Source organism: Phyllobates terribilis, unplaced genomic scaffold, assembly GCF_046119375.1.
Source record: "Phyllobates terribilis strain yellow unplaced genomic scaffold, ASM4611937v1 Scaffold_4__5_contigs__length_816908805, whole genome shotgun sequence".
Taxonomy (NCBI): Eukaryota; Metazoa; Chordata; class Amphibia; order Anura; family Dendrobatidae; genus Phyllobates; species Phyllobates terribilis.
The window spans coordinates 236528600-236550155 of NW_027362764.1; the positions used below are offsets into that span (position 1 = coordinate 236528600).

Below are 21556 nucleotides of genomic sequence, written 5' to 3' on the forward strand. Positions count from 1 at the left end.
AAGCAATTTTTTTAGCCAGTTTTTTTTTTTCTTTTTTTACCAGCAGTTCTGTTAAAAAAAAAATGGTCTGCACATACCCATAAGTGCTTTCTAAGCCCAAGGTACCCATAGGTTGGCGAAAGGCTATGGTCATCAGAATACTCAAAATTTTTTAGGTTTATTAAATGAACATTAGTCTTGCGTAAAGCAGTGGAGCTCATAGACCTTACTGACCTGCTCCACAATTGTAAAAACAGGGAAGCGGTATTTACGACTCAAATTGAGCCCCCCCCATAAATCTGTATTTTACACACATTCTGCAAAAACTACTTTTAAGAAGCTCTCAAAAGAATGAATGTGCATTTCTATGTAGAAAGGACTTGCTGTGCATATGTTAAGGCTTTTGAGTTTCTATTAACTACTGCAGGTTTCCAAAGACACCAAGTTGTTAGCGCAACAAAAAACTATATGTTACTGCATTGTTGAATGCACTTACAAAAAAAAAAAAAAAAGCACTTTAAAACGGAAACAAAAACATTGAAATAATGTTAAGGAAACAACACAATCCCAGTTTCCTGAAGTGTTTTCCTCCTGGAATACACAGTGCCTTCATCTGCCTCAAAAAGGTGTTGTGTGCCTACACCAAGAATGACGAGGTAAGTGGTACAAAGTTATTAGATTAAGGGTATGTGCACATGTTGAGTATTTCTGCATCTCTTGGCAGGAAAACGCAGCCTCAAAAACGTGCGGTTTTATTGCATTTTCAGACACAAATTAAGATGATTTGGGTTTTCAGAGTTACTGTTTAACCAATGACCCATGTCCGTCCGTCCTCAGAAGTTTTTTTTTTTTTAACCAAAAACAAGTGAAAAAGCAGCAAATCTGCAATCATTTGTGTTTTTGTAGCATTTTTTTACTTCATTAAAGTCAATGGGTCAAACACACACAGAGAATTGACACGCTGTAGATTATTTTCTGCATAAAATCTGCAAATCAAAAAAATGCAACGTGTACATGACACTCCAGGTTCCTCAATCACTTTGCTGGCATCAGCTTTTGCTTCAGGTTTTAACAAATCCATGCAGCAAAAACGCACCGTGTACACATGGCCTATGGCAAAAATACACATTTGACACCGCACACGCCATTGAACTACATTGGGAAAACCTGCAGCGTACCCCATCTAATTATATTGTGTCTCTGGTTCGGACAGTATTAATAAATCAGCTGAATGAAATGGGACTTACATGTAGAAAAGGGAAATGAAAACCCATCACTAAACACCTAAGAGGAGAAAACAAGTTTATGGTATGTGCACAGGACATCTTATACACTCCAGAATACCTGCAGTTTATGAAACAGAAGACGATTCAGGAAAACATGAGCCTTTTCTGAAGCCTCTTTTTTTTTTTTTTTTTTTTTTTTTAATTTTATATGTAAAAGTGTGGAAATTTCTGCCTGGAAACCGCCTGAAGAATGGTCAGATCACTTTTACCCACTTCAGATTTCAAAGCTTAAGTGGTTAAAAGAACTTCGAGAGACTGAACATGTGTAAAGCAGGGTCATTTTGACATTGCAGTGCATATGTTCATGTTTGACTTTTTTTTTCTAAATGCTTTTTCAGGTGGAATCGGTCTTAAAGGGGTTTTCCCTTGTGAAAATAAAAACACTTTCACCTCTCGTGTCTGCGCCATCCCAGCTGTGTTGGCACTCACGTTCCTGGGGCTCACATGTGGTTGTTGACACGCGAGTCACGAGCCCAATCAGCGCTGGCATCGCTGTCACGGCCTTCAGATGTATATGTAATCAAGAGGAAGACAGAGCTGCGGGTGGCCGATCACTTCCTCTTGGTTACTAATACATCCAGTGGGAGTTTGACAGCAAAAAATTACTGCACAGGCACCCATTGCCCCTTTGGCATGGCCAAACAGTACATGGCATCTACCCATTTCCCATCACTGAGCGACTGCACTTGATTTGAATAGTTATTTAGTCCTGGTAAACGCCACATAAAGCCTTTCTTCAGGAAAGGAATAGAAGCTCGATGTCCGTTTGCAAACCGGTCAGATCTCACAATTAAAAAATTAAAGGGGGAAAAAAAAAAAAAAAGTTTCATGCTGATTGTCAACTACTGATCTGGAATATGGTTTATCATTAGTGACGTCAATTCCCCAAAATAATTCATGACGTTCTTGAAAGGAAGCAAAAACATTAATAGCTGGGATTTTTCTCATTATAAAATTTCCACAATAGTAACAATTTCACAATTGTTCTACTTCACCTGGATAAACAAACGCCAGTAACATTTTATTTGCTTGAGGTTTTTCTTTTTTTTTGCAACACAAGAATTTGCAACAAATAAACAATGATTTGTGTTTCATAACTGGCATTATCATCTTCAGGACTATTATATGCCGTTATCTCTGCTGGTACTTATCCTATACACGGCTTCCCAAGTCTGACCTTCAATTATTCCACCTGCAATATTACGGCTTTCATTTTTTATTTTACTGTAATAACTTTTTTTTCAATGTTTCTTTAACCCATCGCATCCGCAGCCAAGATTCGTTTTTATGTTTGCATTTTTGCCCCCTTCGTACAAGCGCCATAATCTTCTCATTTTTCTGTTCACATAGCTGTATGAGGAGTTGTAGTTTTGACCCCATTCATTTTACTATACAATATACTGAGAAACAGGGAAAAAAAATTGCAAGTTGGATGAAATGGTAAAAAATAAAATGTCATTCCGCCATGGCTTTGAGTTTTGTTTTTACGGCATTCATTATGTGATAAAAATAACCTGGAAACATCATTCTCTAGGTGAAGCCATTACTGGAAAGTCTGGTTTGGTATTGCAGTAAGTGGTGAGAAAAGAGTTTCTTTTTTTGGTTAAATACCGTATTTTGTGGACTATAAGATGCACCCCAAATTTTGGAAAGGAAAATAGGAAAAAAAAAAAAAAAAAAAAAAAAAAGGGTTTTAAATAAAATGGTGGTGCATCTTCTAGTCCGGGGGTAGGGGTGGGGCGGCAGCGGTGGAGCGGGGTCACAGGAGGCACTCTGTGGCAGGAGTGGGGCGATGCTGCGTGTCCCGTGCTGGGAGGAGGGGTGTCTCGGCAGTGTGAGGCTGCAGCCCCTAGGCTTTCATAAAAAGCCACGATCTCAATCTGCACATGGACAGCCATTGTCCCAAAGCCCACCACAGGAAAATCAATGGGAAGGGGACTCCGCTCACGCTCGACATTTTATAGAAGCCAAGGGCCCCAGCCTCGCACCGCCAAGGCACCCCCCTCCTCCCAACTTAGGGCCCGCAGCATCGCCCCACTCCTGCTGCTGGCCGCCTGCAGCAGCGACCCTGCCTCCCGTGACCCCGCTCCACCGCAGCTGCCTCCCTTCCTTGGTAAGCTACATTCGGATTAAAAGAGGCACCCACATTTTCCTCCCAAATTTTGGAAGGGGGGAAAGTGCGTCTTATAAATTGAAAAATACGGTACGGTTTTGGTCATGTTGCTACAATGTGGTGCTTGTTTTTTGTGCCCTGAGTGGATTATTTTATTGATGCCAATTCTGAGTACATATGACATTTTGATTGTTTTTTTTATGCCACTCTAGGGAGGTGACCAAAAAGCCACAATTCTAGCATTTGATTTTTTTCTCTCTATCATTTTTATCGTATGGGTCCATTCATTTTAGATTTTGATAGGCAGTCATTTTCAAACCCAACAATACAAAATACAGGGTGATTATAAAAGATTCATCGGGTTTCAAAATGTATTACAAGCACAACAGTGAATGGCACAACGAACACAAACTCTCCAAGTTTAGTACATAATGTTTAGAAATGTCCTATATTTGTCCTCCTTTCCTCCACGACATACATCTATGTGGTAATCCACTTCGACCCCAACACGCAGCAGCATGTCCTCGTTGATGGTCATTAGAGCGGTGGTAATGCGGTCCCGGAGCCACTCCAGTGTTGCTGGCAAAGGCAGCTGTAAACAAATGTCTTTGACGTGCCCCCAAAGGGAGAAGTCACACAGTGAGATCGGGAGACCTCTCCGCCCGGCCACCTGCTGAGTTACAAACTCTGAGATGTGACCATTCGATACGTTATTATTACAAACGGGTGAAATTTCTATCTTTGCAGTAATATGAGTGCAAAACCTGATAAATCTTTTAGAATCAAATCTGTATATTTATTTGTAAATGTGGGGGGAAAGGGTGTGTTTCAAAGTTTTAGATTTTCTTTTTTTCTACTTTTGATATGGTAACCCATTGGTGTGATCCAATCGACACAATCGTGAGGGGCTGCTGGGAGCCAATGCGTGCAGTGTCAATCACTTGACAGTGGCATTTAAATGGTCACCACAGTGATCGGCGCTCACACATGCCAGCTATGTAACACAGCCGGCATCTACAGTGTATGGAATGATCTCCGCTCGAGCCCCCTCCGCACTTTAACCCCTTAGCACAAAATGACGTCCATGTACATCAGCGTTGGAGTCACAAAGCTGAACTCTCCTGTCCCCAGTGTCCTTAGCCCCCAGCAGCTTTATTTCCCCATCCCTGGGTTGTGTATGGGCACTGGCTGTTTTGCTCTGTTCATTATCTAAGCCTGTCTCTGTCATGTTGGAGAAGGGGACTGGCTTGGCTAATGAACTGTTGAAGGTGGTCTCTGAATAAGCAAAAGGGAAAATCCTCACACCTTATTAGACAACTTCAAAACAGTGACCCCCAGTCTTGTCAGTTCAACCAAAACTGACAAAGATTGTGTGTATTTCATCGGTTTTATTCATACACACATAAAAAAATTAAACACACTATACAAATGGTTTTCATAGCAGATTACATTAGGTCCATTCATACTCATTGTGCTGCCAATATAACTAGAGCTTAGTTCCATTGACATTGTTGCTCGTACAGCCAGGATGTACTGATTTAAAAAGGTAGGAGTGGTAGCATGCAAACATCTGTTCTGTTTGGGTACAGGCTACCCTCAGTTCTTAAATTAAAGCGCACTGGTGTCCATATATTCATATTTACATGCTTGAAACGGTGTCAGTCCCGAGGCTGGCGTTAGGGCATCCTTTTTGTTTCCTGTGTGATTAAAAAGTGTTGGACCAGGTGGCAGCATATCGGCTCCTATGAAGTTCCTGTGTCACCATTCTTTCCATCACACAACTATCTGCAGAGTGTCACACAATGACATTTAACCAATCAGGCAATTTCTAAATATATGTATAAAATTTTCTTTTCATTCAAGCCAGATAACTGTATGTGTCCTTTTCTCCATCCACGCGCTCTAGATATTCCTTCTCTATTAGGATGTCAATGCATTTCTGGGGAAAATGAAAAGAAATATATAGTCAGAAGCTAAAATTAACAAGTTAAGATAATTACATTATTCTGTATATTTCTGTGCAACTTTGAAACCACAAATAAATGCACTGCAACATACCTGAATCTCCACAAGGTGGCACTGTCTCATGGTAGTTTGTACAGATGATCACACTTTGTGGACCACCTTGTATCTTGATCATTTCATTCAGTGAGGCAGCCAGGGTGTTTTACAATTATTTTCTAGTTTCAGGGCAAAGTTTGGACGAATTCTAAGTAGAAGGCACAGGGCCTGGCAGGCAATCTAGCAAATGGCAGATAAGGGCTGCATTGGCCCACAAGACTTAAAGGGGTATAACCATCTCTAATATCCTATCCCAATATGTAGTAGGTGTAATAATATCAAATCCCTCCAATAAGAAATGTAGTATAGTTCTGCTGATAAGCTATACTGCTTACCCCATGTGGAGGGCATTGCTGTAGCTTAGGTATCCATGGCTGCGACCACTAACAGCTGTCAATATATGAGTGGGCGTAACCATGGATACCCAAGCTACTTACTGCATTGCCCAGCATATGGGGTAAGAGACATACCTAATTAGAAGAACTATTCTACATTTCTTTCTAATTGGAGGTATTCACTATTATTACACCTCCACATACAGGGATAGGATCTTGGAGATGGGAATACCCCTTTAACTACATCCTTGTCCTCAGATCACATCTACTGTGAACAACTGTAGCAGATGAGTGAGCTATGGGCTGCAACAGGTCGCCACCATGCTGGAGACTCCGGTGACGTGATAACATCACTTCAGATGGGCCAGAGACTACAAGGTGGAGTAGCCCATCAACGCTCGATGTGGGAGCATTCGTTTATTTTTTATTGTTTACAACACACTAAAATTAGGAGAACAATGGGTGCACTAATCATAAGGAGGCCGGGGGTAGGGGGGAGTATTATTGCTATAAGAAGGCACGCAGGGCACGATTAGGCCTCATTCATACATCCATGGAGAAATGCTATGAGTGTCGTCAGTGTGCTGGGTCCGTGCGTCATCAGTGTGCTGGGTCCGTGCGTCATCAGTGTGCTGGGTCCGTGCGTCATCAGTGTGCTGGGTCCGTGCGTCATCAGTGTGCTGGGTCCGTGCGTCATCAGTGTGCTGGGTCCGTGCGTCATCAGTGTGCTGGGTCCGTGCGTCATCAGTGTGCTGGGTCCGTGCGTCATCAGTGTGCTGGGTCCGTGCGTCATCAGTGTGCTGGGTCCGTGCGTCATCAGTGTGCTGGGTCCGTGCGTCATCAGTGTGCTGGGTCCGTGCGTCATCAGTGTGCTGGGTCCGTACGTCATCAGTGTGTTGGGTCCGTGCGTCATCAGTGTGTTGGGTCCGTGCGTCATCAGTGTTCTTCACAGATGGATAAATTACAACGCTTCTCCTATACTTTGCCATGTTAAATGCAGTCAGCACATGGATTGTACATTGATGCCATCCATGTGCTGTACATGTTTTCCATGGAGCCATAGACTTGTATTTGCACTTTTCATCTATGATACTGGAAAACAATGGACATTTCTCCATGAGTTTTGCAAGGACACACGGTCCGTGGAAAAAAAAACTGACAAGTGAACAGCCGCACTGACAATAATGGGTATGTGCTGCAAAACGAACAGAAAATGTATAATTGGTGGAGAAAGGGGAACTTGATGGACCTAGGTCAGTTTTCAACTCATGTAACTATATGTATGTGCACCAAGGACATCTGAAAGTGGTCTAAATGTTATATTGAGGCCAGGGGGTGTAATAATAATTATACTAGCAATGAGTCCCTAGTGGGCACTATTATAAGGAGGCCCGAGGGGACACCCTTAGTTATACACTATAATAATATAGTGGAGCACAATTATTATAAGGAGGACCTAATACATTATAATTAATGTGATACAATACCACCCTTGAGCGTCCAAACAGCAGAGCCATGGGGCACCTTTATTATTACAAGGAGTCCCAGGTGACCACTAATATTATAAGGAGCATTGGAGAGTGAGGGGCAGTATTACTTCTTGCAATATAGATGGGAATATTTGTCTTTGGACAGTCATGTTTGGCAGTATTACTCACTCACTGTGTGGTCATAGTGAGGCGGTATGGTTACCCAGAATACCACTACATTAGGGTAATTGCTTGTGCAGTAAATCTGGATTTCCTCCAAGGTCAGGTAACAGAGGCCCCCATCTTGGGAGGTAGGTGTGAGGAGCAGTATGGGTCTGCACGCTTTCAAATGCTATGGCTAAATTTCAGTCCCAATCCAACCATGGTTAACCCCTTCACAACCTTGCGATTTTCCCTCCCCTTCTTCCAAGAGCCATGACTTTTTTTCACTTTTCCGTCCACATAATCATACGAGGGTTTGTTTTTTGTGGGACGAGTTGCACTTTAAATGACATCATTCATTTTATCATGTGATGCACTGGAAAGCAGGAAAAAAAATCCAAGTGCATTGCAAAAAAAATAATGGGATTATTTAACATGTTAACGATATGGTAAAACTGACCTGTAATTCTGGAGGGTTTTTTTTTTGTCAGTTTACTGATCAGATTAATTTACTTTACATTTTGATAGATCGGACATTTCCTAACGCAGCGATAAAAAAAAAAAAAAGTACACATTTTTGGTAACCAAAAATTGTTTTTTTAAATAGGGCAAAAGAGGGGTGATAGGAACTTGTGCCTCATTACTGCTATGTATGGGGACAATCACAATCTGCTATGGACGCTTCAGCAGACCCCCAGCTGTCATGACAACCCATCAGCACCCCACTATCACATCAAGGGCGCGCGGCGATGGGATTGTGGTATGACGCACATCCCTGTCCGCACGTGTTAAATGCTGCTGTGAAAGACTGACAGCGGGATTTAACAGCCGCAGGTGAAGGGTGTTCAAGGCACATGATGGTTAATGAAATCAGTCATGTGTGGGGAAAGACCGGGACACTACTTTTGACATGCAAGTACGTCAAAAGGTCATGAAGGGGTTAAAAGCCACATCATGAGGCTACAATGCACAGAACTTATTTTAGTAAATGAGTGTGCATTCCCCATAGAATAACACTGCTGGATTGCCATTGCTAAAAGCCTGACATATATAGCGAATTGCATGTCAATTATATTTTTTCCTATGGATTCTTAAAGGTGTTAGTTTGCTGCACTAATCTATAATTCTTACGCCAATATTAAACAGATATTAACGTACGTAATGTTTACAAAGAGGCACACGCATCATAATACATTTTATGCATCCACCTTTATAATTGGCCGAAGGCAATCAGACAGGCAACGTCCTACAGGCATTAACCAAATCCAGGCTCGTCCATCAGACTGCCAGCGAGAGAAGCACAAGTCGTCACTCCACAGAACATGTTTCCACTGCTCCAAAGTCTAGTGGCAGAGTGCTTTATACCACTCCATCCACCTCTTAACATTGTGCTTGGTGATGTAAGGCTTGCATACACCTGCTCGCCCATGGAAACCTATGGTATGAAGCGGTTGACGGCAGTTTTGCTCATGTTAATGCCAGAATCAGCAGAACATTAGCAACTTTTATGCACCGAGTTTCTCAGCACTTGATGACCCCCTGCTCTTTAACTTTCCATGGTCTGCCACTTCATGTCAGAGATGTGCTTCCTTATCTCTTCCACTTTTCAATATCACTTACAGATGATCGTGGATGTTTTAGAATGGAAGAAGAGTCATGAATTGAATAGTTACAACAGTGAAATCCTATCACAGGAACAGAAATTCCGTGTTTTAGAATGACCTGTTCTTTCACAAATGGTGTAAAATGACAGACTGCATGGTTAGGGGCTGGATTTATACACCTGTGGCAATGGTAATGAATGAAAAACCTGAATTCAAGGATTATCAATTGACACACGCCAATACCTTTCTTCATACAGTGTGTATAATGCACATCACACATCAGATAGCATTTTAAACATGCAAACAGTAGTAATAACATAGCCCTATGTATTTCTGAAAGCTGTTCTCCAGATAGCTGAAGAACGCTGACATCCAGGAGAACAGGTAAGCTAAAGCTCAATTATGATTTCTCCTTCCACATAACCACACATGGTGTAACTCCCCCAGTATTTCTAGGGAAAACTGCTCAATCCACCCAACTCACTTTGATAACAGGAACACGTGGTTTGAATCTTGAGGACAACTGGGTCAAAACTTCTCCAAGAAGCTGCTGGTGTTTTAGGACCTTCCTCATCTTCATAATTCTTACAATGGCAGCCTGCATGAAAAACAAAGCATGTGAAAAAATTAGTAACCTTCTAAAATACCAGGGTTAAGCCAGACAATTAAGGTGAGCAGGAAGGGGGAGTAAACAAAAAATGGCAACTGTTTATTAAAAAGGGGTATGCCCATCTCTCAGATCCTCTCCCTCACCTATGTAGTAGGTGTAATAATATTAGCAAATACCTCCAATTAGAAATGTAGTATAGTTCTTCTGATTAGCTATGTCGCTTACCCCAAGTGCAGGGCATTGCAGAAGTATCCATGGTTACAACCAATCATATAGTGACAGTTGTTAGTGGTCGGAACCATAGATACCTAAGCTACTGCAATGCCCTGCACATGGGGTAAGCAACATAGTTAATCAGAAGAACTATACAACAGTTGTAATTGCAGGTGTTCGCTAATATTATTATTACACCTACTACATATTGGGATAGGATCTTGGGAGATGGGAATACCCCTTTAAAGGGAACTGGTCATGTGGAAAATAGTATCTGGTCAGCAGGCAGGATGTTAGAGCAATAGGAGCTGATCAGATTGATAGTCATTTTTGCAGGAAAAGTGTCAGTAAAAAGACTAAATGATCCCCTCTACTTGCTACACTATACTGTTGTGCTTATGTCACATAAGTGCAGTGAAGGAGTAAGCATGAACATGTGTATTGTTGTGGCTCATTCGATGCTTTATCCCAACTTTTTATTTTAACATAATGAGCCATAATAGCACAGATACTCATTCTGTGCCCTTCACAGTTCTTATGTGACATAGAAGCACAACAGTATATAACAGCAGAGAGTGAGGGGTAATGGGAACATCAAATACACACAGCCAGTTATAAGCCTTGGTCAGGAAAGTGCTTTGCATTAGGAGATATAGATAGATAGATATATACACACACACATATATACACACATATATACACACACACCTTCTCATTTAAAGATTTTTCTGTATTTTCATGACTATGAAAATTGTACATTCACACTGAAGGCATCAAAACTATGAATTAACACATGTGGAATTATATACTTAACAAAAAAGTGTGAAACAACTGAAAATATGTCTTATATTCTAGGTTCTTCAAAGTAGCCACCTTTTGCTTTGATGACTGCTTTGCACACTCTGGGCATTCTCTTGATGAGCTTCAAGAGGTAGTCACCGGAAATGGTCTTCCAACAATCTTGAAGGAGTTCCCAGAGATGCTTAGCACTTCTTGGCCCTTTTGCCTTCACTCTGCGGTCCAGCTCACCCCAAACCATTTCGATTGGGTTCAGGTCTGGTGACTGTGGAAGCCAGGTCATCTGGCGTAGCACCCCATCACTCTCCCTCTTGGTCAAATAGCCCTTACACAGCCTGGAGGTGTGTTTGGGGTCATTGTCCTGTTGAAAAATAAATGATGGTCCAACTAAACGCAAACCAGATGGAATAGCATGCCGCTGCAAGATGCTGTAGTAGCCATGCTGGTTCAGTATGCCTTAAATTTTGAATAAATCCCCAACAGTGTCACCAGCAAAGCACCCCCACACCATCACACCTCCTCCTCCATGCTTCACGGTGGAGACCAGGCATGTAAAGTCCATCCGTTCACCTTTTCTGCGTCACACAAAGACACGGTGGTTGGAACCAAAGATCTCAAATTTGGACTCATCAGACCAAAGCACAGATTTCCACTGGTCTAATGTCCATTCCTTGTGTTCTTTAGCCCAAACAAGTCTCTTCTGCTTGTTGCCTGTCCTTAGCAGTGGTTTCCTAGCAGCTATTTTACCATGAAGGCCTGCTGCACAAAGTCTCCTCTTAACAGTTGTTGAAGAGATGTGTCTGCTGCTAGAACTCTGTGTGGCATTGACCTGGTCTCTAATCTGAGCTGCTGTTAACCTGCGATTTCTGAGGCTGGTGACTCTGATAAACTTATCCTCAGAAGCAGAGGTGACTCTTGGTCTTCCTTTCCTGGGGCGGTTCTCAAGTGAGCCAGTTTCTTTGTGGCGCTTGATGGTTTTTGCAACTGCACTTGAGGACACTTTCAAAGTTTGCCCAATTTTTCGCACTGACTGACCTTCATTTGTTAAAGTAATGATGGCCACTCATTTTTCTTTACTTTACTGCTTTTTTCTTGCCATAATACAAATTCTAACAGTCTATTCAGTAGGACTATCAGCTGTGTATCCACCTGACTTCTGCACAACACAACTGATGGTCCCAACCCCATTTATAGGCCAAGAAATCCCACTTATTAAACCTGACAGGGCACACCTGTGAAGTGAAAACCATTTCCGGTGACTACCTCTTGAAGCTCATCAAGAGAATGCCAAGAGTGTGCAAAGCAGTCATCAAAGCAAAAGGTGGCTACTTTGAAGAACCTAGAATATAAGACATATTTTCAGTTGTTTCACACTTTTTTGTTAAGTATATAATTCCACATGTGTTAATTCATAGTTTTGATGCCTTCAGTGTGAATGTACAATTTTCATAGTCATGAAAATACAGAAAAATCTTTAAATGAGAAGGTGTGTCCAAACTTTTGATCTGTACTGTATGTGACCACTTTCACCTCTAAAGCAGCTCGTGGTACAGATGCATACAGGAGCTATTATTGGACTAAAAGAGGGCCCATATTCTGCTCTTGCACAGGGGCCCCCTTATTTCTGGGTGTGCCCCTGGACAGGACATTACCTGGATAAGCAGCTTGCGATCTTCCTCGATGTTTTTGTGCGTTGTCTCCTGCTCCTGTTTCTGCTCTGTTTTCATGGGGACATTAATGTTCACTCTAAGCTTTTTACTGCAGAAACAAAGAAAATAAATAACTAATTTAATCTACAAAGAAATGTAAACAAATTAGCATTCTACAAACTCATCTGCAGAAAAGAGGAAAAACTGCAGACGGCGATTACCATCCCCCATAGCAAAGGGTTGTGTTCTCAAACAGTCCGCACTGCACTGGAGGCGACAGACTAAGGACCCATCAGTTGTTCATACATTTTAAGGAGGAATAACAGAGGTGCAGAATAGTGCATTATCCGGGCTGTCAATGTAAGACTAGGTTCTCACTAATACAATGATGCACGCAGAGCATGTCGTCAGGGTTTCTATTGGAATCATCAAAAAAACATGACGCAGACAGGAAACCCGACAGCCTCATCGTGTGGGCACTGTCCGGCCTCTGTCCTGGCAGTATTTCCCTTTTCAGACAGGTACAAAAATGTGGTTTGTGCAATGTCGTGCTCAGCAGAGAGCAATTTGTATACATGTGAACCTAGCTTTTGGCCAAGTTCATATTTGTACATATAGGCACATGCGAGCGTGTGCCATACGCTGAACTGAACCCCCCTCCCCCTTCTTTATAAAAGTATGTGTTTTTGGGAATAGAAAAAAAAATGAAAAAGTGCTCAACAGCATGTGACAGTGGTACCCGATGTGAACGTACTTCTTATAGCCCAGATAGAGCTTTATTAATATGTCCGGCCGCAGCTCCACTTCATCCACATTTGCGTTTTCATCTTCTAAAACCTATAGTTTTGAGAAAATGTGATCAAATTTTGTATTAAAGAGCAAAAATTCACTATCCATACAGAACTGAATACAAAATACAAAATTTGTCTCTACGCTATTAAAAATTATAATCAGATTCAAAGATGGCGACTGATCTGGTTGGCATAAAAGCCGCTTGGCCGCACAATGTGGGCAGATGGCTCCACCTTTGTGTAACGTGTTCCCTATGGTCTTAGGTTTCTTTTCTGCTTACTATATTTAATAGTGCAGAAATTATTTCTCCTCATTTTAAATGGAAACCAAGCTAAACGAAAAGTGCTTAAAAAAGCAGAATAATAAAAGATATATCACAGATCCACCAATCTACACTTAATACTCAACTTCATGTAACAATACAGTGATTTTTCTCCACTTACATATTTGCTAAAAAAATGTATTTTAAAACTTTAATGTTGACTCACCAATAACTTTGACTTCAATAATATTTGTAGAACTTGCACCAAAATGTCCTGTAAAAGGGACATCTTTAAGTGTTATGTTTTGTAGGGACAAGATAAAATTCATAATGAATAGACTTCAAACTTCCATGGAGTCTTAGATATCTACATCCAGGTCTAAGTTCTGTTACTGGGCAAGAGACAAGCCAAAGCACTCCGGCTGTTGTCAAACTACAACTCCCAGAATTGCCTGACAGCTACAAGCTGTCTGGTGGCAGAGAGGGCATCTTGGAAGTTTCACAACGCCCAGAGCGCCAAACCTGGCCGATTGCAGGACGACTGTATACTTTGCAGGTCGTCTGCATATTATTACATTTTTGTCTATTCACAGGATTTAATGCTGCAATAGAAGCACAGCGACCGCACCTACACAGATAAAGACTTTTATTTAAGACAAAATAAGTCATGAATACCTCTCAGTAGTGCAGCCTCAGAGCTTTTTTTTGTCTTATGATTGGCTGTGTGCTAAGAGCTTAAAAGGGTTGTCCATCCTAATAAAAGTCCGCAGTCACTATTTGACTGCTGAACGGTGACAGTGTACAGTGGGCACACTGTCACAATTCCACTGTATTCCCTGGGCGAGTGGGGGGTTCCCAATCAAGAAGAGGAAAAGAAAAAAGAAAAATCAGTACAAAGGGTGGATGTTCAAGATGAATGTGAACAGCTGGAGACACTAAGAGGTCTTCCCTGTAATTGTTAGTAAAGTACACATGAACTTCCCAAACTGTACAAAAAGCCCAACATTTATGAAAATTGTACCATTTTTATCTGTGTGCTGTCTGTTAGCTGCTGTACTGTGTAGGCATCTTCTGTATTATACTGGAGGAGGATCGCCATCTGGAACGTGGAGGCCTAAAATCCAAGCAAAGAACAAATACTGAATCACTAAGGTCGAGTTTAAAAGGGAATCTTTCAGCAGGTTTTTGCTAGGTTATCTGATGACAGCAGGAGATAGTTGAAACTGGTGTTTCAGCCCCTATGTGTCACTTACTAGGCTGTGTACTGTTTACTTATAATGAAGGTTTTATCACCAGGACATTATCACTGCCAGGACTGGAGCGCAGGAGAGCAGTTGTCACACCATGCCCCCTCTTTTGAAAAGCAGGTCACTATCAATAGACAATGTACTCAAAAGCTGTGATGTGGGTAGGGGAAGCTTTCTGAGCTCTGCTACATCTAAGAACTCTGTCACAACTGCTGCACTCAGTAAACTAAGTGATACCTCGTTGGAATGAGGCTCGCTTGTCCTATATTATGCTACTCTTCGATTAAACAGCAAAACCTGCTGACTGATTCCCTTTAAGGGCTTGTAGACACATTGAATAGTTAGTGTTTATTCAGTGCCTTTTTTGCCAGCAACAATGCAGCATTTTACAGTGCTATCAGAATGAATGAATAAATGAATGAGCTTTCTAAAATCTCATGTACATGTGCTGCTCTATTTCGGTAGCATGTCAAGTCAACCAGTGTTTTTCATCCAAATGAATGCATAAGAAACACATTGAGGCTATATGCCCACAATGCAGAAATGCTCAGGATTTTTTCCTGAGCGTTTCTGCATCTCCCTGGCAGAAAAAACGCATGCGGATTGTACATGCGGATTGTACATGCGTTTTTCCTGCCAGGGACAAGCGTATGTGAAGTGTTCTTCACATGCATTTCCACATGCAGGTTATCAAGCGCTTTTCCAGGCGATAGCATCACTTGGAAAGTGCTTGACAACTTGGTCACACTATATAAATCCATGCAAACAGCATGGATTTATATACTGTGACCCGAGAGAATGTCAAAAAATAAAAAAATAAATGTATACTTACCCTCCAATGGTCCCCGCAGTCTTGATTCCCTCCGTCCAGGCTGCCGGCAGCGGTAGAGTGAAGGACCTGCCGACGTCAGCGTCGCGTGACCCGTCACATGACTCTGACGTCAGCGCAGGTCCTTCATTCCATCACGAACTGCTGCCAAGCAAGGAGGAGCGCACCGAAAGAATGTAAGTATATATTTATTTTTTATTTTATTCTTTTTTTTACAGTTTTCTATGGTACCCGGGTCCGGAGGAGAGTCTCCTGTCCTCTAGACCCGGGTACCATCCGCACATTAGAACACATGGAATACGCATCTACATATACAGTGATGCGTAATCCATGCGATCTAATGCAAGTCAATGGCGGCGAAAACGCAGCACTTCCGCAAAATAATTGGTAGTGCTGCGTTTCTTTCCGCAATGATAACAAGCATCGGAAATTTCCGCAGCATGTGCACAGCACATGCGGATTATCATTGGGGGAACATGGCAGACCTTCTACCATGCGTTTTTTAAGCGTTTCTGCAGAGTTTTTGCCGCTGCGGAAACGCTTAAAAAACGCATCGTGGGCACACAGCCTGAACGCTGTGATTTTCCTGTCAAGAGATGTGTTTTTAGAGCAGAAAGTTCTGCTACAAAATACTCAGATATCCTAACAAAGACAAATGTAGTTGCAAAGCTGAATGCAAAACTGCAGCAAAACCACCATGTGTTATTAGCAGACTGCGATGAGTGCCACAGATTTCACCTTTACATTGAAAAAGGTGAAACTCTGCGTTTCTGTAACATTAAGAGCATGTTATAAATATGAAGCTCAATTATGCACATCTTTGAGGGCTTTTCCAAAACTCCATTGACATGCATTGTACAGTAAATGGCCGTAGATTTGCAGTGTGATATTTGCACCGCCAGTCAGCGGCATCCCCCTCCGCAATGTGTACGCTCACCTGTAATGTATAGCGGTTTTTAAAACAGTTGGTAACCAACTCTCCTTTGGACAACTGGTATAACCAAGTCAGTTTTCTCCCACTGTGCCGACTGGCGTAAAAAGCTGTAAACCTCTGATAACTTCTTTCCAGCTGTAAGAAAACGAACATTTCATTAAAAGAAAAATTATTAACAAGTCGCAAAGGACTATAACAATATTGTGACAGCAAACACCCTGGAGACTTGTTACAGCAAGGGCTGTGGAGTCAGGGTCGTGGAGTCAGTGTAAAATGTAGCGACTCCTAAAATATATAATAAATTGGGTACAGTAGTCCAATGCAGTTTGTGGGGAATATTTTTTCATAAGAATTTGGGAAAGTTATGAAATGTCCTATAAATGTCTGTCCTATTCCTGATCTAAGGGTCTAGACTTTTAGCTGAGATGAATCTGTGCTGCAGTAAATTTATCACTTACACATGAGCCATGTATGAGGGAGTCGGAGTCATGGAAATGGAGGAGTCGGAGGTTTGGCGTACCGACTCCACAGCCCTGGTTACAGCTGCTGGGGGACAACCACTAACGGAAGCCATATTCTCACCTAACTATAGCTATGGCTCCTGTTACCTCTACAGGAGACAAAATAATGCAGCAACTCCTAAACAGAGTAAACAAATTTAACCCCTTCATGACCTTGTGATTTTCCATTTTTCGTTTTTATTTTTTGCTCCCCTCCTTCCAAGAGCCATAACTTATTTTTCTGTCAGTATGGCGGTATGAGGGCTTGTTTTTTTGCGGGACGAGTTGTACTTTTTAATGACACCATTCATTGTACCACATGGTGGACTGGAAAACGGGAAACAAATTCCAAGTGCGATGAAATTGCAATTTCACAATTTTATTTTTTATTTTTTTTTATTTACCATGTTCACTATATGGTAAAACTGACCTGGCAGTATGATTATCTGGGTCAGTATGCATACGCAAATACCAAACATGTATAGTTTTTTTTATTTAAGTGGTGAAAATTAACTCAGAAGTTTGTAAAAAAAAAAAAAAAAAAATTCACTTTTGTCGCCATTTTCAGAGACCCATAACGTTTTAATTTTTCAGGATATGGGGCTGTGAGGGCTTATTTTTTGCACTATTTTTAATGATACCATGTTTTGTTAACCTCTTATTGCAATGCTGTGGGTGCCAAAAAACCCTTAATTTTGGCGTTTTGATTTTATTTTCGCTGTTTACCGATCGGATTAAATATTTTTATATATTGATAGACTGGACTTTTATGAACACAGTGATACCAAATCTGTGTATTTTTTATTGTTTTATGTTCCAAAAGGGGGGTGACTTGAACTAGTTTTAATTTTTTTTTTTTTTTTTTTTTTTTTTAATATTCACTTTTTACTGTATTTAAATAGTCCCCTTAGGGGACTTGAAGCTGTGATCGTCTGCTTCAAGCATTGCCTGTATAGAGAAAATTACGCTCTTCTGTGAATGCCGGCCACAGGCTTTCACAGGAGGATCGTAACAACAAGAACGGAAGTCATCAGCAGACCCCTGGCTGTCATGGCAACCCATCAGCACCCCGGGATCACGTCACAGCCACGCTGATGGAAGCGTGGAACAGCGCACACCCATGCCGGGTGTTTACGTCATATGTTGTGAAGGGGATAAATCGCTTGGTTCTTTTTGGCTCTTTTCAGATTTTAGTTAGAATTGCTCAAGAATACTTCTGTGGTTATGGACGATCACCATACAGAATAGCTGTTGCTTTGTAGGAGCTAGCGAGTCCCTGCATCACAAACGGCCACTGACTTTAATGGGTAAAAAGTAGCATTTCATAACCCTAAAGGTCCTCTTACATGGACCAAATAGTGGCACGGTGCGACTGCCAAATCGGTAAATTTTTACCTATCCGTTGATTTTTACCGATCATTGGATGTTTGGTCTGCCTGTGTAAACAGGCATAAAAAGTAAACGATGCGCACTGGGCAATCTATACTAGGCCGCTTGGTGCGCATGAGCTGCCATGGTTCTCAGCAGTGCGAATCCGAAACAAAAGATCATGTCACCCGATGAACGGCAGCCTACTTACATTGAGAGATTATTGTGAAACAAGCATTTTTAACAACGCTCGTTTATGATTATTTTGTAGTGTAAATGCCACAAGAGAACATTCAGATACCCAATCCTATACAAATCAAATAATGGGATTAACTTTAATTCTGGATACGCAAAAACGGTTAGCCACAAACTACATATGGTTAATGTAATGGCTACGTCCAGAATATAGTCACACTGAATAATGGCAAACAGTTTGACAGGCCATAAAATATTCAGCAAGGCTTTTAGCTTACATTGAAACAAAGCGCATTGTAAATTATGCAGCAATATGAAGATTTTGTGCCAATTTTTTCATTAAATGCCCATGTTAAAAGACGTTAATAAATTTCTTCATGTTAAAACAAATATCAAAATTTGAGTTTGAACAGACCCCTTCGCCAATCATATTACCAGTCACACGACATAGTGGATGGTATAGAGAAGTACCGTACCTCAGAAGGTAAAGCAAACGTGCAGAACTGCTGAAAAGGCCACGATCCAGAGCTGAGAACCTGGATGCTGAAATCCACTGAAGAAAGAAGGGGAGAAAAGTCTTACACCCCGGCCATGCACTGGATGATAAAACATTATGTATAGGAGTACAACAATGAGAACATGGCGACATCAAACCAGATCATGAAAGCTCTGCTATGAGGGAAAAGATGATGTAAAGAAATGCATGGTGGTGGGGAGAGGGGGGGTGTGTGTGTGTGTGTGTGTGTGTGTGTGTGTGTGTGTGTGTGTGTGTGTGTGTGTGTATATACGCAGCTATATCTTACAGAACTTCAAACTGCCTGTAAAATCTAAAAATATATATTTTTTGCTGTCTACGATATGACCAACTCCTACAAACTGGAGGGACAAGGAACGTACATGACAAATTCTTGCCAGTTTGTAGGAAGTCAAAGGCAGGGTTTACACTGCAGTTAGAGAAACATGGGAATTTCCAATTTAATTGTACACATGAACTAAAAGGCTCACTAGTCAGATCAGGCGTACGTTATTATGTGGGTGCTTTTGATGTGTTTTTTTCCTTTCCACAATCAGGTCACGACCGTTAAAACATAACAGTAAGAGCAGTAAGCGTCACACTATTACCACACGTGTAGATTTACTGCTTACAGATAAAAACTAGCAGGCTGTGTCTGGTCACGTTAGCCCAAAACTCCCTACAGATTTTAGGAATAAAGTATTTACAGGCAGGTCATACAGCGGATATAGAAAATCTGTATACACAACAGGGGAAAAATCTATCGGCTCCCAAAGCCTCGTAGAGCAGTGAAGTGGGTGTACTTACAGTCAAGTGGTTCGGAATTAGTCAGGTGCTTCTTAAACTGCTCATTCAGGTCTTTGCTGACGCCAATGTCTTGAAACATTCGCTGTAATTTTGAGGTGTATTCAAAACCACATGCTTGCTGTAGAAGTAACAAAAGGATGTGAACAAAAGGCAGCAATATTAGCAGTGAGATTAAAGGGAACATGTCAGTCTATTCAAGCTGCCCAAACCATAGACAGCAGGATTTAGAGCCTTCGGCACAACTACAGCCATGTCTGTTATACTGAAGCACACTGGGCATTTAAGAGAAAACAGATTAAAGTTCCGGCTGGAGCCCCTAGGAATAGACGTGAGCAGTCCGACGCCCCCCTTGACCGGCTTCTCCTGTATCGTTCTAGTAGATTGGCACAGGAGAGACCGGCCAATCACCTGCAGCGGGCAGAAGTCAGCCAGGGTCAGACTAGTCACATCTATTCCTACTGTCCCCAGCTGGATCTTACCGATTAAATCAATAGTTACAGTTTAATGTAATAAATTAATAGTACACAGGAAAATCAGCAATGAGGAATTCTGTGTGCACTGAAGACAGATGTTACCTGAGAATTCAGTATGAAAGATCGGTTCAGGTGGAGCAAGAAGAGGATTTTTTTTTACCCTTTAGTGATGAGCCCAAATTTTTCAAATCTGATCACTGGCACTCTATGTGGTAATACCTCTGGAATGTTTTAACATATAATAAATGACTGGATTTTTTTCGTGAAACATTGTACTTTAGGTTAGTGGTTAATTAACGTCAAAATGTTTTGGAGTTTACAAAAATATTAGAAATTGAAAATGACAATTTTTAGAAAATTTGTCAAAACTGAGTGATTATCCCTTTAACCCCTTAGTAACCACCAATACGCCTATTTACTGACCTGAGATATAAGAGATTAGCGTCCCCTGCCAGGTGACAATCCTGTAGCTGTCACCTGTACACTACAGCTGACATCAGCCACGATCAGTGTTGGCACCGACTGTGGCCATTTAACCCCTTAAATGCTGCTGTCAATAGTGACCACAGAATCTAAATAGTTAGAGTGTTGGGGCTTCCTCTTTAACCCCATTGGCACCCTTTGATCTTAATTGAGTGGTCCTGATGTTTGCCTTGGCAGCTCATGGTAAAAATAACGTCTTTAGAGTCTGCCGGCTACAGTGGTCTGTTCAGAAGTTATCAAAATTTAGGTGGCAAAAATAAACTTTCATTCGTGTCCTGCCACTTTCCATTAATTCCTGAAAGGCACGTGAAGTGTTAATGATCTGACAGCAGTTTTGAATACGTTGGGGAGTGCGGTTTTTAATATATAGGACCCCCAAAGTCACTTCAAAACTGAATAGGTCCCTAAAATATAAGTTTTGTAAATTTCCTTGAAAAAATGAAAAATTACTGCTACATTTTTAAACCTTCTAAAATGCTAACAAAATAAAAGAACATTTTACAAATGGTGCTGATGTAAAGCAGACATGAGGGAAATGGTATTTATTAATGTTTGTGTGGCGTGACTATCGGGATTAAAAGGATAACCAAACCTTGAAAATTGCTATTTTTACATTTTTGTCAAATTTCTGTTTTTTGTTTTTTTTTTATATAAACGAAAAACATAATCAACCTAAACTTACCATTATCATAAAGTATAACGTGTCACAAAAAAAAAATCTTAAAATCAATGGGATATGTTGAAGCGTTCCAGAGTTATTACTAAATGGCGTTACATGTCAAATTTAAAAAAATTGGGCCGGTTACCAAGTGGTTAATCCAGATAGTCAGACCACACAAAATCGTTAATAAATATTATTTCCCTCATGTCTGC

The 21556-nt window shown here is 41.2% G+C and overlaps 1 protein-coding gene across 1 annotated transcript in view; it reads right to left on the reverse strand.

The window, feature by feature from the left end:
• Positions 1-4746: 4746 nt before the first annotated feature.
• CUL1 (cullin 1) overlaps positions 4747-21556 on the reverse strand; it is a 47803-nt gene continuing 30993 nt past the window's right edge. The window contains exons 14-22 of the mRNA XM_073678176.1: positions 19728-19845; positions 18883-18959; positions 16347-16478; positions 14355-14447; positions 13560-13607; positions 13034-13116; positions 12283-12388; positions 9494-9607; positions 4747-5317 (exon numbers count right to left, since the gene is read on the reverse strand). Coding sequence (XP_073534277.1) covers positions 5237-5317; positions 9494-9607; positions 12283-12388; positions 13034-13116; positions 13560-13607; positions 14355-14447; positions 16347-16478; positions 18883-18959; positions 19728-19845 — 852 coding nt within the window. The 3' untranslated portion in view covers positions 4747-5236. The remainder of the gene's footprint in view (positions 5318-9493; positions 9608-12282; positions 12389-13033; positions 13117-13559; positions 13608-14354; positions 14448-16346; positions 16479-18882; positions 18960-19727; positions 19846-21556) is intronic.